Source organism: Balaenoptera physalus, assembly GCF_965194825.1.
Source record: "Balaenoptera physalus genome assembly, chromosome: 1".
Lineage (NCBI taxonomy): Eukaryota > Metazoa > Chordata > Mammalia > Artiodactyla > Balaenopteridae > Balaenoptera > Balaenoptera physalus.
Window position 1 is genome coordinate 47,974,413 of NC_138882.1, and position 16,609 is coordinate 47,991,021.

At 42.9% G+C, this 16,609-nt stretch overlaps 2 protein-coding genes and 1 pseudogene across 17 annotated transcripts in view; 1 reads left to right on the plus strand and 2 right to left on the minus strand.

The window, feature by feature from the left end:
- The window catches only part of SMG7 (SMG7 nonsense mediated mRNA decay factor), a 73,298-nt gene extending 60,299 nt beyond the window's left edge, over positions 1-12,999 (minus strand). For 6 of the 12 annotated variants that reach the window (XM_082472648.1, XM_082472654.1, XM_082472651.1 and 3 more), the window contains exon 1: positions 12,861-12,999. Coding sequence is in view for 4 of the 12 variants with exons in the window: in XM_082472649.1 (XP_082328775.1) it covers positions 12,861-12,889 (29 nt within the window). In the remaining 8 variants the exon portion in view is untranslated. Of the gene's footprint in view, positions 1-10,731; positions 10,778-12,860 lie in introns of those variants that run through there. The other 6 variants (XM_082472649.1, XM_082472647.1, XM_082472656.1 and 3 more) reach the window with 3 other exon arrangements.
- Positions 1,374-2,683, minus strand: LOC309666159 (large ribosomal subunit protein uL3 pseudogene; annotated as a pseudogene). Its single transcript has one exon. The product of its transcript is annotated as a large ribosomal subunit protein uL3 pseudogene (transcript).
- Positions 12,888-16,609, plus strand: part of NMNAT2 (nicotinamide nucleotide adenylyltransferase 2) — a 210,666-nt gene continuing 206,944 nt past the window's right edge. For 2 of the 4 annotated variants that reach the window (XM_082473573.1, XM_082473576.1), the window contains exons 1-2: positions 13,730-13,818; positions 15,704-15,836. The gene's annotated coding sequence lies outside the window, so the exon portion shown is untranslated. Of the gene's footprint in view, positions 13,027-13,729; positions 13,819-14,405; positions 14,430-15,703; positions 15,837-16,609 lie in introns of those variants that run through there. The other 2 variants (XM_082473575.1, XM_082473574.1) reach the window with 2 other exon arrangements.

The window sequence follows — 16,609 nt, forward strand, 5'->3', positions numbered from 1 at the left end:
AACTAAGCAGAATTTTCTTTTTTTTGGGGGGGGGGGGCCGCACTGTGTGGCTTGTGGGATCTTAGTTCCCTGAGCAGGGATTGAACCCGGGCCCTCGGCAGTGAGAGCATGGAGTCCTAACGACTGGACCGCCAGGGAATTCCCTAAACTAAGCAGAATTTGAGAAATATGTATTTTAGATATTAAAACACAAAATTTTCACTTTAAAATATCTACACAAACTGTGTATGTGTGCAGAAATACAAAATTTTGCAGATGCCCTAGGATACTTTTTTTTTTTCCTAAGATACTTTTTATATCCAAATTCATCCTGTGGTGGTTCTCTTAGCACTATGCTTTTTATCTTTCCCCACCAGCAATAAAAATATTTTCAAGTAAGTATACCTCTAACTCATCTTTTCTTTGAATACCATCTTCCAATTCCATTTTACTCTGATTATCTTATATCTCATCACCACACAGTATCTCAAAGAAAATTTGGTTAGTTGTTGCCTGGTGAAGAACTAAATAATAATTCATGACCTTTCTAAGAGGCAGTATTAGTAAAACACATTCTAATATACTATATTCCAACTAACATAGCACTGAAATAGTAGGGCTTTGGGAAGAGGAAGGATGGAAAAAGGACTCAACTTATATGGTCAGTGAACCCATGAAGTTTTTGGAAATAGACTGAGGATATTAATGGATCAATACAGCAATTCTTTAAATATAATAGATTTCAGAATCATGCTTCTCACTTAAGACAGACACTACAGAAGAGAAAATGCCATCAAGAACTGTGGGAACAAAATGTTAATGATCAAAAAGGGTCTACAACGGGTTTTTTTTCTTTATGACAGACTTGAAAAAGTTAAATCCAAAGAGACTTCACTTAATGTTCTGATCTCATCCCCCAATGCTACAGAACTCCTTTCCTCACCTCCACCTTCCATGTTTGATCTCAACAGGTGAGGGATTCTATAAAATAAGTCTATAAACCCAAAGTTATTTTCAGAATATTCATGTATTCATTAAAACTCCCCCCATAATAATTTAATAATGTTCCAAATAACTAATTTTTGCCTAAGATGAGGCTACTGTCAAAAACATGGAAAGGAAATTTAAATATTTATGTATCTTAAAGGAAGTACTGGAGGCACTACATAAATTTCTCATGTCTTCATATTCTAGTAGAAATATATACAACAAACATCAGCCATTTAAGTATAAATTATTCCTGTAAGACTAATGAAAGGTTTATTGAAAGAGAACCTTAGACTCCCAAAGGAAATGCAGAATGAGATTTAGAGTTCCTCCAACACACGGTCCCCAAGCATTTACTCATTCTGTCTGCTACATTCTTCCCTTCTTTCTTTTTTTTTCCTCCTCCCCACTGGAAAATAACTTTATTGAGATTCTACCAGCTGTATAATCTGTTCTGACATTAGGCCCCTTCTTCCTTTGCAATTCAGTCCTTCTTAAGTGGTCCCATGAACGCTTTCTTCTCCTCCACAGTCTGGAAGCGGCCATGGCCAAATTTGGAGGTGGTGTCAATAAACTTGAGGTCAATCTTCTCCAGGGCCCGCCGTTTGGTCTGCACCAGCAAGGACTTGCGAAGGGTGAGCACTCGCTTCTTGGTTCCCACCACACAGCCTTTGAGCATGACAAAGTCATTGGTCACTTCACCATAGTGGACAAAGCCACCCAGAGGGTTGATGCTCTTGTCAGACAGATCGTAATCAGTAAAGGCATTGTTCTTGATCAGTTTGCCATCCTTGATGAGGTAGCCCTGGCCAATCTTGTAGATCTTCTTGTTGATCTCAGTGCGGTGATGGTAGCCTTTCTGCCCGGCCCGAGCCACAGAAAAGGCCACCTGTGCAGGATGCCACGCCCCAATACAGGCAACCTTGCGCAGCCCGCGGTGGGTCTTACGGGGCAGCTTCTTGGTGTGCCAACGGCTGGTGACCCCTTTGTAGCCTTTGCCCTTGGTCACCCCAATGACATCAATCATCTCATCCTGCCCAAACACCTGGTTCACAGGGACCTGCTGCTCTAGCCTCTCTCGGGCCCAGTCCAGTTTTTCAGCCACAGTGCCTCCGTTCACCTGGGTCTCCATGAGGTGGGCCTTCTTCTGGCATAGAGGAAGCAGGCGCATCTGGGTGTGGGCAATGACACAGATGACCTGGCAGTACTTCTTCATGCTGCTGAAGTCCCTCTCCAGCTGCTTCTTGACATCTACATCCTGCCACTTCTTGCAGTATTTGGTGAAGGCCTTCTTCTTAGATTTACGCCAGTTCTTATAGAAGCGCCTTTTGCATTCATCACTGATATGCTCAGCAAAGATGGGTCTTAAAGGTCTGGAGGCCTCGAGGTGTTTCCACATAGCCCATATTGCCCACAATGACCATGGGCGGTGTCTCCACGATGGTCACAGCCTCCACAACTTCCCTCTTGTTCACCTTGGACCCTGGCCTATCGACCTCCCTCACAATGTGGGTCATGCCAGCCTTGTAGCCGAGGAAGGCTGTGAGGCGCACGGGCTTGGAAGAGTCATCCTTGGGGAAGCTCTTCACCTTCCCGCGGTGCCGGCTGCTGCGCTTCCGAGGCAGAAAGCCCAGGGACCCATGCCTGGGAGCGGAGAACTTCCTGTGAGACATCCTGCCGTCGGATGCTGCCGGTAGAGCTTCTCTTCTTTCTTTACCTGACTAATCCTACTCATCCTGTAAGACTGAGCTCATGAGTTCAACTCCAGAAGCTATCTCTGAACTCGCAGGCAGTAAAAGTTCCACTTCCCTCAATATACTCATCCCTCGAAAACATTTACCTTGGTATTTACCACATTACAGCTGCCCCTTGGTATCAGCAGGGGATTGATCCCCAAATGCTCAAGTCCCTTATATAAAATGGTGTAGTATTTGCATATAGCCTTTGTACATCCTCCCCAACCTCCTGTATACTTTAAAGCATCTTTAGATTACTTATAATACCTAATCCAATGTAAATGCTATGTAAATAGCTGTAAATACAATGTAAATGCTACGTACACAGTTGCCTGCACTTGGCAAATTCATGTTTTGCTTTTTGAACTTTCTGAAAAATTTTTTCCCCAATATTTTCCATCCGCAGTTGGTTGTATCCACCAATGTGGAACCCGCAGATACAGAGGGTCAACTGTATATTGAAATATCTGTGCAACATCCATCTCCCTCAGGAGACCACTAGCCTAAGAAACAAAAATCAGTTCATTTGCCTTTATATTCTTAGAGCCTAGCACTGGCATTCGTAAGTATTCCATAAATGTTTTGCAAAAATGAAACAAAAGCATGAAAACTCTATTCAACACCCATTATGTACATTATGCATTTAAAAATTGCTGAGACATGATCTCTATCATACTCAGTCTAGCTGCAGAGATAATTCACTTATATAAAAAAAAGAGGTCACTACAAATTTAAGAAATTATAAGTACCAAATGACTGAGAAACAGGAAATGCTACAGAAAGTCAATGACTGCAGAAATCACCTGGGTGGACATGAAATATTCACACAGAAGGTGAAACTTAAGAGAGTGGAGGATAGTACCTCCTGCAGGGGAAATGGCCTTGGAAGACAGATTAAAGCAGGAGTGGATAAGCCATGTTTAGAAGACAATGAGTAGATTACTCTAGCTAGGGCAGTTGACTCTTTTCAAAAGGTAAGGAGATATGTGACAGAGATAGATGAGGGTCACTTTATGGAAGGCCAACAATGCCAAACTAAGGAGCTGAAGCCAGGGAAAGCCACATACAAATGCTTTTCAGGAATAATAATGTAAATAGAAGCAATGCAAAATTAATTGGCGGGGGCAGCGGGGTGGGGAGGGACAGGTGGTGGAGTCTGAAGGAGAACTGGAATTTAGTAAACATATGTGAACTTTTTTTTGTTTTTAAAGATTGACCACAATTTTATGAGATCAATGTTCAATTTAAAGATAAAGAAATCAAGACCCAGAGATGTTGTTAGTTCAAAAACAGAGAACGTAGTGGGTAGTGTTTAAAAACCCAAAGTCAATGCTTTCTTCTTGCTACTTGCAAGAACTGCAGGCAAGGTACAAGGTGAACACTATTTCAACAGTATGCATATAAATTGACAGTGCTGGAAATGAAAAAGAACAGACAACAGGAAGGCAGCATTTCCAAAGTGGTGTACGTGTGGAAGAGGGTGAGGAAAAAACTGGGAGAACTCAAAGATGACTGCAAGGTTTTAAACCTGAATGGGAGGATGGGGAGTGGCAGCACCAATGAGGAAAATGAGAAAACATGAGGGATGGGGGAGAAGAGAAGGGTAAGGGTTAATTAAGAGTCTACCTTTAAGAGTGCTGACTTTGCTGTGACAGAAAGACTTCTAAAATTAGGAATGTCCAGAAGGCAGAGGTGCAAAATTATCAATTAGTCAGTGCCAGTGGCTAATTTTCAGGCATTATATTGACACATAGCTAAAATTTACATGCTTACTATATGCCAGAACCATCCCAAGCACTTTACATGTTAACTCACTTGACCTTTATAACTCTAAGGGATAGATGCTACTACTACCCTCACTTTTCAGATGTGGAAACTGAGGTACAGAAAACTTAAGCAGCTTGCTCAAGGTAATACAGCTAGTAAGTGTTAGAGCTGTGCTTTGGATCCAGGCAGTTCTGCCCCAGAGACTATGCTCTAAACCAGTGGTCCCCAACCTTTTTAGCACCAGGGACCGGTTTTACGGAAGACAATTTTTCCACGGATTGGGGGGGGATGGTTTCAGGATGATTCAAGTGCATTACATTTATTGTGTACTTTATTTCTATTATTATTACACTGTAATATATAATGAAATAATTACACAACTCACCATAATGCTGACAGGAGGCAGAGCTCAGGTGGTAATGCAAGTGATGAGGAGTGGCTGTAAATACAGGTGAAGCTTTGCTAGCTCGCTCACCAGCTGCTCACCTCCTGATGTGCAGCCCGGTTCCTAACAGGCCACGAACCGATGGCGGACCGTGGCCTGGGCATTGGGAACCTCTGCTCTAAACCACTATACTCACTATACTCAATTGCACTTTGTTATGTATGATCTTATGCTTATGCTTATTTCACTAAATAGTTTATAAACTCTCTGAATGGCAGGCATGGTATCTTTCACCAATTTGTCTCTGCAGGACTTAGCACAATGATTTATACTAAGTAGGTGCCTGATAGATGTTAAACAATGATGATGGGGTGACAGCAAAGTACTGTGATTTCTGAGGAAAGAAAATGTTGAAAGAAAATAGAGGAATATGGCCATGCTTTTCTTTTTGCCATAAGTGGGGTGAGGTGGACCAGGAAAGTAAGATAAAATAAGAATCAGAATCTCAGAATCAGAATCTCAGTGCTAAAAACAACAGAGCTCACGAAGTTCCTGTATGGCCGCTGTGCGTACATCATAGCAGCTATGAACTATGCGGTAATTATGTACTTACTTATAGGCCTGGTAAAACTACTTGAGAGTATATTCTCATTTCATCTGCAGGGACCTGGCATATATCCTGGTGCTAACTGAATGTTTACTGATGGGATGGATGGATGGATATGAGAGGGACACAGAAAGACTGAGAGAAAGGAAAGCAAAAGTCTGTGTGTGAGAGAGAGGAAAACAATCAATGGATGAATTTGGCCATTAGGTCTTTGGCATCTTTGGAAAGGTTAATTCCAATAAAGTGCTAAGGAAAAATAGCTGGATTACAAGGGACTAAGGAAAAGAAGATGGTAAATAAAAGGAAAAACACAGTACAGGGCAAACTTGAAATTGTTAGCCATAAAAGAAAGGTAAGGAAGGACAGAACTTAAAAGGAAAATGGGAACAGGAAAGAATTTTTAAGAGAAGGCTGATATTGGTCCACAAAAGAGAAGACAAGTAAAGGGAATAATTAAAAAGACTAAAAGAAGAGAGACAGCACATCTGAAATAAGGTTCTGGAGGAATAATATATAAGCAAGAGCAGAGGTAAAGAAAGGCATTCTGCAGGACTCTACTAGCCAAACTGCTTTTCCCTTTTCGAGACCTATACCAGCCATCAAGTCTTCAGGAACTACCACTTCATGTATCTCTAGTTCTCTGTCCATAACCAATCTTATGTAAGAAAAACTTAGAAAGGCCTGGCCAGAATTCTAATGTCATATATTAAATGTGAGTGAATAAAAATTTTTAAAATGTATTTGGAATAAAGGAGCCATGAGATGCCTGAAATGTCAATTTACCCAATAATCCACTTTTTAAAAGTCCCATCCATATTTCAAAACCCAGATAAAATCTCACCTCCTCCAAGATACCTTCCTCACCCCAACTCCATTGGAATAAAGTTCTTTTTCCCTAAACTTACACGGTACCTGTTTCTCTATCATAGCTCTTACCAGTTCATCCACTATTATAGTTACTTAAATGTCTTTCTCTAGTATCTTTGAGTTTCCCATAGGCAAAGCCCCTATAATTGTGCTCTGCACATAGTAAGTGTTCAAAAACTGCCAGTAAAATAAAACACAACTTTTTAAAAAATATATTTAAAACTTGTACAAGTTTCTATGGGTGAAGTCTAAACATAGTAACTAGTCTATTACTACCTAAGAGAAAACTGCTAAGAGAAGCCTTAGAAATAATCTGTGGCTTGAAGGAGAAGAAAAAAACATGAATCTAAGTGAATTTGCACCCACAGGGAGCTTCTGGCAACGTGTGGAAACATTTTTGGTTGTCACAAATTGGGGAGAATGATACTGGCATCTAGTGGGTAGAGGCCAGGGATGATGTTAAACATCCTGCAATGCACAGGATTGCACCCTGCAACAAGGAATTATCTAGCACAAACCCTGAACAACACTGTTACCTAGTCTACCTGAGATTCCCAAAGTTTTCTTAACGTAGTCACCTACTCTTTCCACTGACTTAAAAACTGGGTCTCAGGGAAGGTGAAAACAACCTGCCTAAGCAGCTCCACTTACATGTTAACAAGAAAGGAGTTGGTTACAAGTTCTCACTTACCATGTGACATGTTTGCCAAAATGCCATCCCTGTATTTTTCTGTAACTGTTGATTAGCCCTTCTTAGTTATATATAACCTCCTAGGTCACTGTTAAGTCTATCCACAACAATTCAGCAACTAAATTAAAATATACCTTGATTACAAAACTTAAATGGCAATATGTGATGACCATCTGCCAAAATACCCACCGACAGATGAACAATCCACTATCCAAAAGACATGTGCTTAATACTATTCTCTGAAAAAGATCAACCAGTTAAACAAACCCACCTAAACTTTCAGGTACTCATGCATGCCACCAATAACAAAAATCTGAAAGGCTAGCCACGTTTAGAGATGTAGTTGGAGGCTGCAAATGGTATTTCTCCACCATAAAACAAACTATCCCTTTTCAAGTCTGAACTCCCCTCCACCCCAAAATTGCCTCATGACAAACTTGCTACACTAGTGCGTCCATATCTTTTTATAACATATCTTAAAAAACAAAACAAAAACTCAGCAAATGCTTCATCCACCATGAAGGTAAAACACAGCAGCTGTTAGAAAGCAATGAAACACAGGCTAGGACAGGAAGTATACATTTTGAATCCAACCGAAACCACAAGGGAGGCAGAAATTAACTGCTAAAATAACTTAGCCTGTTAATATCCAAGCAGGTAAAATGCTATTAACATTATTATAACAAAAAATAGACTTATAAAGCCTCAAGAGAGGGTCATTTTTTTTTCAAACAATTTTCCCATGTTTGGTAAATCGGCCACATTTGGCTGATTTTCTGGGACCAAAGCTATTTTAAATCCTGGGCATGGGAGTGGGAGGGGGCTGGATGGGTCAGGGGGAGACTTCTCAACCATGTGAATTAATATCAGTGTGTACTCTAGGACTTCTTGAAGTTTCTAGCAACAGTGAATATCCAGTCCAGCATTACCAGATTCTTCCAGAACCTGGAGCCCACCCTATTTAGTATATTTATTTCTCCCAAATGATCCCATGACCTTGTTCCCCTCCCCAGGCTAGAATAAGACTCTGCTTGTTAATTTATCCAGTCTCATCCCCTCCCTTTACCTCCCTCTGTCTCAAGATTTACAGTGACAAATTTTATCTTACAATATACTGGATATTTTAATTAGTATTTAAATGACAGCCATTTTTCTGCTGTCTCAGAAAAACAACCTTGTGGATGTTATATTACTTCTACTTCTGGTAACAAAGTTTCTGACAAAGAAATGTGCAACTGGAATGCAGCTCTCCACCCATAGAGGTATCATGCAAAAAATTTCTAACAAAACAGACAATTTGTAGGCCTTTCCTGTCAAGTGGTCTAACACCAGGGATCAACTTCAAGTGGATCCCACAGAAAAACCTTCAGCATAAAAAGAAATTAAAGATAAAAAGAGGAGAACAGTGGAGGAAAGAGGGAGGGGAGTATGAACAGTTGCCTCCCACAGTCACAGCAGATGTCATTCAGTGGCACCGGTGCCACCTTGTACCATCAGATTTGACCTGTTTGACTGGTATTCCCTATGGCTATGATTGTCCCACTATCTCATCTTCCAAAACAACTTCAATGATACCTTTCCTGTATGGTACTTCAATACATCCCCCACCCGTTTTTCCAACTTTGACATGTTAATTTCCATATTTCTATTCTTTCAAATGCTATTCTTTTAAAGCATGAAATTACACCTCACCTACTATCTTCTCTATGGCCTATTATCACCCTTCTTCCACCCTTCTCAAATGAACTATATTCAATACACCCTTTTCTTTTACTCAACAAAGATGTCAAAGTCTTTACAAATCTTTCCATTTTGTCATAAATCAAAAGAGAAAACACTGAATTTTTCTTCAATTCGAGTATTAAATTTCCAATGTTATTCAGTCTAGAAGCCCCATATTTAAGACCATTTCTTATTTTTATAAAATATAAGAAAGTATTCTCAACTTAATCATTTGGATAGGAGTCCTACTGGGTCTCCTATTTCAAAAAATGACACTCCCCTTCTAACAAAAAAAATTTCATCATCCTTTCTTGCCCAGAACATCACCCATCCAGAGGATAGGTTTTCTCTCCTTTCATCTATGCTCTGCTTCTACAACTCAAGACTAATTCAGTCCCCTTGCTGTTGAATTCCCTCTTTCTTTATCTTACTGATGCTTCTTACTGCATATCCTCATTTCTCACTCTTTTGAAACTGCCATCTTACCACCCCACCATTTCAACACCAGACACCCCAGCTCATTTACTCTAAGAAATTAATTCAGCTGAGACAAAACTAATTTTCATCTACATGAGGGAAGATCTGTAGCTGTGCAGTCTAAAAATTGCCCAGTCATGGTCGTACACCACTGACAAAGGTAGACAACAAAACTCTTCCTAAAGTGAAAGTCACAAAGAATAACTGCTATACCCCCAACCATGCTCACTCAGCAATACCCAGCATTCTCCCTGGGTTGTCTATAAAAACCAATGGTTCCATATGCATCAAAGAAAAGAAAGCGAACATAATGCTTCCCTGAACATAGTCTCTAGTCTCTCACAGTAGACTTTATTTTTAATTTTTAATACAATTTTTAAAGGTTACTTTCCATTTACAGTAATTACAAAATATTGGCTATATTCCCCATGTTGTACAATACATCCTTGAGCCTGTCTTACACCCAATAGTTTGTACCTCCCACTCTTCCACACCTATACTGCACCCCACTCCATCCCCACTGGTAACCACTAGTTACTCACAGCACTTTACTTTAAATGGAATGATTATCTAAAGAAGAGAAAGAGGGAAATTCTGGCTGGTGCAAGCCTTACTTTATTACCTCTTCCCATCTCTGCCTCCGACTACTACTAGCCCTAAGACTTGCTTTATTTACTTAGGATAGATGAACAAGATTGAGAAAAGACTGGCTCTCAGGAATTTTTAAGTGATTCCAGGTCCTACGCCTGTTCAATTTTTGCCTATTCAACTTTAGCTGGAAAATTTAGGCTAAACATTGTGTTCATTCTTATTCTTTTCTCCCTCCTTCAATGAACTAAATTCATCTCAAGGTGTCTACTACTGATTCCGCAACCTAAGGATAAGTCTTCCTTACCATGCGGGCTTTAAAAACATAAGATACATTAACACAGAAGCCTCTCAAAGCCAACTGATCTTCCCATTAAAAATACCACCGCTCTCCCAATCTGCTTTTCATCATACCTTTCCAGTCCCACTGCCACCACCTTATTTCTAACCCTTAACTGCCCACTACACAGATTCATCTTCCTAATACATAGCCATGAACATGTGATTTCCCTTCTAAACAAATCATCTCAGATTCTCCACTGTCCACCCATTTTAACCATAAACTACAGACCATTATATTCAAGATACTCTCAAATATGGGCACCTAATCAAATAGGCTTTCCCTGACCACCCTTGTTTATAAAAAACAGCACATCCCTGTCTTGCTTTATTTTTCTTCCTAGTACTTGTCACCACCTGGTAAATATATTTATCTGTTCATATGTTTATTTGTTGCATCCTTCTATTAGAAAGAAAATACTTTCCCATGTTCACTCTTTGGTTCACCACTGAATCCTCAGTGCCTAGAATACAGTAAGCTCTCAAGCCATACCTGTGGAAAGAATGGATGAATTCAGACATGTCACACACAGTATAGCTGATCTGGAGTTAGAAGACCTACATCTGAGTTAGAGCTTCCACATACCAACTATATGATCCTCAACAATTTTAACTTCTTTGGGCTATACTTTCTTCATCTGTAAAAAGAAGGGGTCAAACTTAATAAGCTATGAAACTCTTAAGTTTTTCCAGCTGCATCACCTTACATTCTTGTTTAACTGGACTGAATACCTCCCCCAGCACCCAACCCTCCTTTCCATATATCTCTGCTCAGTTTCCTTCCATTTGGATTCCTCCTTCTCAATCCACACTTCTCAGAATACTGTTTATCCTTAAGGTCCATTTTAAGTGCCATTTTCTCCTTGAAGCCTAACAAACTGTAAACTCTGCAAGAGGAGGGTGGAGTTCTCACTTCTCTACTCTCAGAAGTTATTACAATGCCTCCCATATAGGTAATCAACAAAATGACTGATGAATCATGTGTATGAATGAGAAAATAAACAAAGGAAACTTTTCCTGATTCACCTCAATTGCTCAGGTAATCTCCTGCCTTTGGACTCTTATAAAACTGGCATCTTTCATGATCCTTACCATATTTTACTTTCCTAATATATATTAATCTGCAAATTCCTTAAAATTAAGGACTGTCCTGATAGTTTCTATATCTCCCCTCTACAGCATCTATCATACATCTTTGCCACAGTTGCATTTATTAAGCTTATCTGATATGTTAAACAAAAAGGGGATAATAAAAGAGAAAAAGGACTTCGATATACAGGTATCATTCCAACTACCCACCGTATAGTTATTGAGCATACATGATGTGTGTTATTAAACTCAGGCATTCCACCATACTTGAAACATCTCATCATTCCCTCCTCTACACACACTGCTCAATAAAACGATTACTACTTTCAAAAGCAGAATAGCTACCCTCATGTATCACCTAACTACAAACCTTCTCTTGAAACATACATGCAGGGATCCACTCACACATCAATACTTTCACTTCACTAAACAGCTAAAGTGACTTTTCTGCTCATTTCAGACTGCTACCCCATCCAATTCCCTCCTCCACAAGGTATGAAACCACTTTTAAAATCATTTTCCCATAAGCCTGCCCTTCTTAGTTCTGCTACTGAAAGACAAAAAGGACCCGTTTCTGGATCTTCCTTCCCCTTTTCTAAGCAGTGGCAACTCCCTAATTAATCCCAGGCTCTGACAATCTTATTTTTCTCTGTCATCAAGATTTTGACCCTCGTTTACCTCTACCTCCAAGCTCTTATTCTGCATCCATGGAACCTTCCTAGCCGCACAATAGCTGGTGCAATATGCTCTCGCCACCATGTACTTGGTTCCAATGTGTCTGCATCTTCTTCCTCCTACAATGTGAGTCAATCGCCCCCTTAACCCTCCCCAGATACACATCACATACTCTCACACTCTGCACCCATATGTCACTCTACCTCGACATACAAGTTCCTTACACCACTCTTAATGAATCCACACGACTCTTAGAATGGTATCTTCCGACTGCACTGATTCTAACCCAGTTTCTTCGGGGGAACCCAACCGCATCCGTAGTGCCTCCTTCTTTCCTCACTTCGTCACCCATTCCCTTCTTTATACCCTCCACCTGCACTCCGCCAACTAACTACAGATGCCATTATTCCTCAGTACTTCCAACCCCAGAATGAAGAACAAACTCCAGCTTCCTGCGGTCTCCCCCTCCTCTAGTCCTCCCTCCCCGGCCCCGCACACACCCCAGGTGTGCAGACTTCCACCTTGTCCTCTCCCCATTCATCGCTCCAGTCAATCCCACACACCACGTTTCCCTGCCATGGGGATCAGACACCTCCACACCCACCTCCACTCCGGGTCGCCGCCCGCCGCCTCCCCCCACCCCTTACTAGAGAGCCCGCGACCCGGGGCGCGCGCGCACACACATTCTCACGCTTCCCTAACCTCCTTCTTCGCACCGAGACTAGCCGGCTCCACTGGAACACTCAGTCCTGCTCGCGGGGGCTAGGCACCCAAGTGTGTGCCTGCTCCGCCCCCTCCCGCTGATCCTCGCAGCCCCCGCCTCCCTGCCGGGGAAGGAGAGGACACAGCAACTCCCCCGCCACCCCGGACATACCACCTCTGTGTCTGCTGCTCCATGCCCCAACCTTCGGCCAGCTCCCCGCTACGTACCGGGCCGGCCTCGGCACTCACCGGAGATACTGCGCGCTCTGCAGGCTCATCCTCCGCCGCCGCGTCTTCCCGCGAAGCCTCTGTGGGTCTCTCAGGCTCCTCGGAGCGGCCCCACGGCACCGCGGGTGCTGGCGGCCGCCGCCATCTTCCTCTCCTCCGGCTCCTCCTCGCTCGGCGGGGGGTGGGGGTGAGTGAGGCGAGGGGGAGGGAGCGGGGATAGCTGCTCTCGCTGCTTCTCCGGCCCGTGGGGCGCAGGGACACTCCGACCCGGGAGGGGGGAGGGGGAGGGAGAAGGGATAGGGGCGGGGGAAAGAGGAGGGAGAAGCAGAGGAAGGAAGTGGGGTCTCTCTCGCGAGATTTCAGCGGCGCCGGTCCCTCCGGGTGATTTCCGCCTCGCTGTAGCGCTCCCTCTTGGGATCAGTTAGCGGTGCGGCGCCTGTGCGGTTGCTGAGCGGCCCACTGTAGGCGATTGGCGGCTTCCGGCCAATCCACCCCGCTCCTCCCGCGCAAGGGGGCAACCCCAGCCTCACCGGGAACATCTAGCTCAAATCAACCGGGAGTTACACTCAAAGTCTTCCCCCGTCTTTGCACTCCACCCGATTTCTCTCTTCCTTTTTCCACTCCTCCACTCTTCCCTACCGGAAACGACGCCCCTTCCTCCTACAGTTCCGGCCGCCAGTCCCTCGTCTCCGGCCTGCCCTCGCGCCCTAGAGTGAAGCTAAGGACCCCCTCCTCTTTTCTGTGGCCCCACCCCCTGCACGCAGGGAGGCTGTTGGAAGGGATAGGGTGGAGCCCAGGGATGAAGAGAAAAGAAACCAATCGGATTGGATAAGCAGCTGCCAAGGCAACTGGAGGCTGTAGTTGTATTGTCATAGTAACCAATGTGTGCAGACAGAATGACCCTCCCTTGGCGAGTGGATTCCCCGGAAAGAGCCCAGGGTTCCCCTTGGCTTCCCTTCCATCGAAAGGCCTCCCCCAGGTTGGGAATCCGGGTAGTTCTCCTGGGCGGAGAAGTTCATTTTCTCCTCCCTTTCCCTTTCCCGCAGCAATGGGGGAGACCCCGAGGCATTCACCATGGGCTTTTCCACCCGCCTGCGGGCGGGAACCACCTCCATAGTTTTCCTCTCCGTGCCGGGCTTGGGGAGGGCTGGGCCTACGCAGAAGATGCTGGGCCTGAAGGCTGGTGGGCGGCGGGCTGGAGCAGGCTAGGCGAGGCGGCGGCGCTAGGCTGCGAGGCGGGCGAGGGGTTTCCCCACAACTGCCCCCGGCTCTGGGAGGCGGGGTCCCGCCAGGACGGGGTCCCTGAGGGAGGAGAACGGCACACGACTGCCGAGATCCCTTTTCTGCCGACGGGGACATACGACTTTCCCCGGCGGGTCGACCCCTTACTGAAATCCCCCAAACCCCACCCCACACGCACTCTCGGCGACCTAGCCTCCTGCGAGACCCGCCACGCGGCCTTCACGAGCCACCTTCTGCCGCGAGGCCAGAGTGAGAGTGGGAACTCATCTTGGAAGGCTAACAAGTGATTTTTCAGCACTTAGGGCAGGGGACGTGGCGAGATGCTCACGACCGCCATCCCTCTGAGAGGTACCCCCCAGTGGGAGTCCCCCTTTCTTATCAAAAACAGACCTCCGAGTTCCTTTCTCCTTTGCAAACTTCCTCCTTCTCTCAGGCGTTTGTAGTATTTTAGAACTTGTCACTATGAATCTTTTGGGTTGGAGAGGAAAACATTGTGTAAAATAGTATCAAGAAAAACCTAGATACTTGAGCGAAGTTCCTATGAAAGGCTTTTAGGAAAAGGGTATTCATTCTTAGAACAAATCTTTTTGAATGTTTATTATGTGTATTTTGTCTCATGTTTGAGGCTAAAAAAGCAGAATAACGTAAATGGGCTCAATAATAATGAGTGTGTGAGAAGTAGCTGGAGAAGTCGTCGTGTTAGTGGTTTGAAAGAATTATTTGACATTTTACAAATTATATTTTCCATTCGTATTGTGGAGGCGTTTAAACAGCTGTCCCAAAGTACTTTAGGATGAATAACGGTATAAACCCCTCCAGGAATGCAGCCCTCACTGGACAGTTAAAATAAGAATTTTAATGGGCTATTTTGGTTTGGCTCGGTCGGGGTACCTGATTCCTTTTGTCTTTCATGCTAGGTGAAAAGGCGCTATCAAAATCCTTCTCTGAGACCGCACCTGTTAAAAAGACTGGGCCAAAAAAAAAAAAAAAAAAAAGACTGGGCCAATGTCTATGTGTAGGTTTGGAGGAAATGAAAGTACAAGCTACTTTGAAATAAATCCCAAGGACAGATTATCATTAACGACATAGAAACTGAACTATGCCCCTCGTGCTGCATGCGCCTACTGTGATGCGGTGTGACACACGGTGATTGCAGCTGTACATTGCCCTGTGTCGTCCCTCCACCCACCGAGGGGCCGCCCACTCATGGGAAAGAGAGCCACCTAGTGAAAGATTGTTCTCATCTCTGGTTTAGGATCCGGCTTTTCTTCAACCCTGAGAGCCCAAGGATGGAGATTACTACTACATATTACCTAAAATACCTTAGATTTTCTTCCTGAAATTTACTGGTTAGATTTTTTTAAAAGATCTTAAACAGAATAAAAATTTTATGTTGTGTAAAATAACCACCCCCTTAGTAATCATCCTAAGGACACTTTTTATGTCTGTGCCTCATATCTCCAGTCAACAGTATATGAGCATATATCATGACCCGCCTGACGATCTAGAAAAATATTAGTATCTTCTCATTTTGGAAATAAGGAAACTTGGGTTGGAAAAAATGAATCCTTTTGTTGTGTTGTTTGTTTGATAAACATTACTGAGCATTTATTATATTTCAGACACTGTCCAGGTTACTATGGATACCACCATGGAAGAGACATGGTCCCTGTCTTGGAGGAACCCACCTTCTGGTAGAGATACCAGAGAATAGAGACATGATTTGGATGCAATATTATGGGTGCAACAATTAAGGTAAGAACCAAGTGCTTTAAGTGCACAGATGAAGGTCAGACATATAAGCAACCTTTATATTTTATAGCAGTTTTCCTAATAATGTTTCAAGATTCTTCAATAGCTTTAGTGTCCCTACAAACTAGATAGAATAGTAACATTTACATTTTACAGATTGTAAAACATTGATGCCCATCTTGAAAATAACTTTAAAAAATCAATAGGATTCAGAAAAATTATGACCCAAATTTACATATTGCTTAATGTACATTTTCTAATCTCATCTCTTTCTACTAGTCCCCATCAACAGATTTGTAGAATACAAGCATCTTTCTGCAGTATTATTCACCTTTCCCCCCCCTGCAGATAAAGATTACATCTAAACCAAAAGAAATTATAGATGAGAAGCTGTTTCACTTTGTTTAATCCTACCTAATCTTAAATTTTTCAGTTTATACCTAAGTGATTTTACTGAAAGACCATAAGCTGGGAGACCTGAGTGTGCATCCCAACTCTGCCATCTCAGTCTCTGAAGTTCAGTTTCTTCCTTGACCAAAATGGAAACATTACCTATTACAGGCTTCCTGTGAACTTTAATGATAATATAGGTGACTGACTATATGAGTGCCTGACATACAACACTGGTACTTGATGAATGTCAATTTATTTTTTGCCATCTTGCTCTTATATCAAGCTAAAACTAATAATTAAGAACTACTGCAGCATAAAATTATTTTTTTAAATAATGTTTATCTAGTCTTTGTCTGTAATACTCATAAATCTGACCACACACC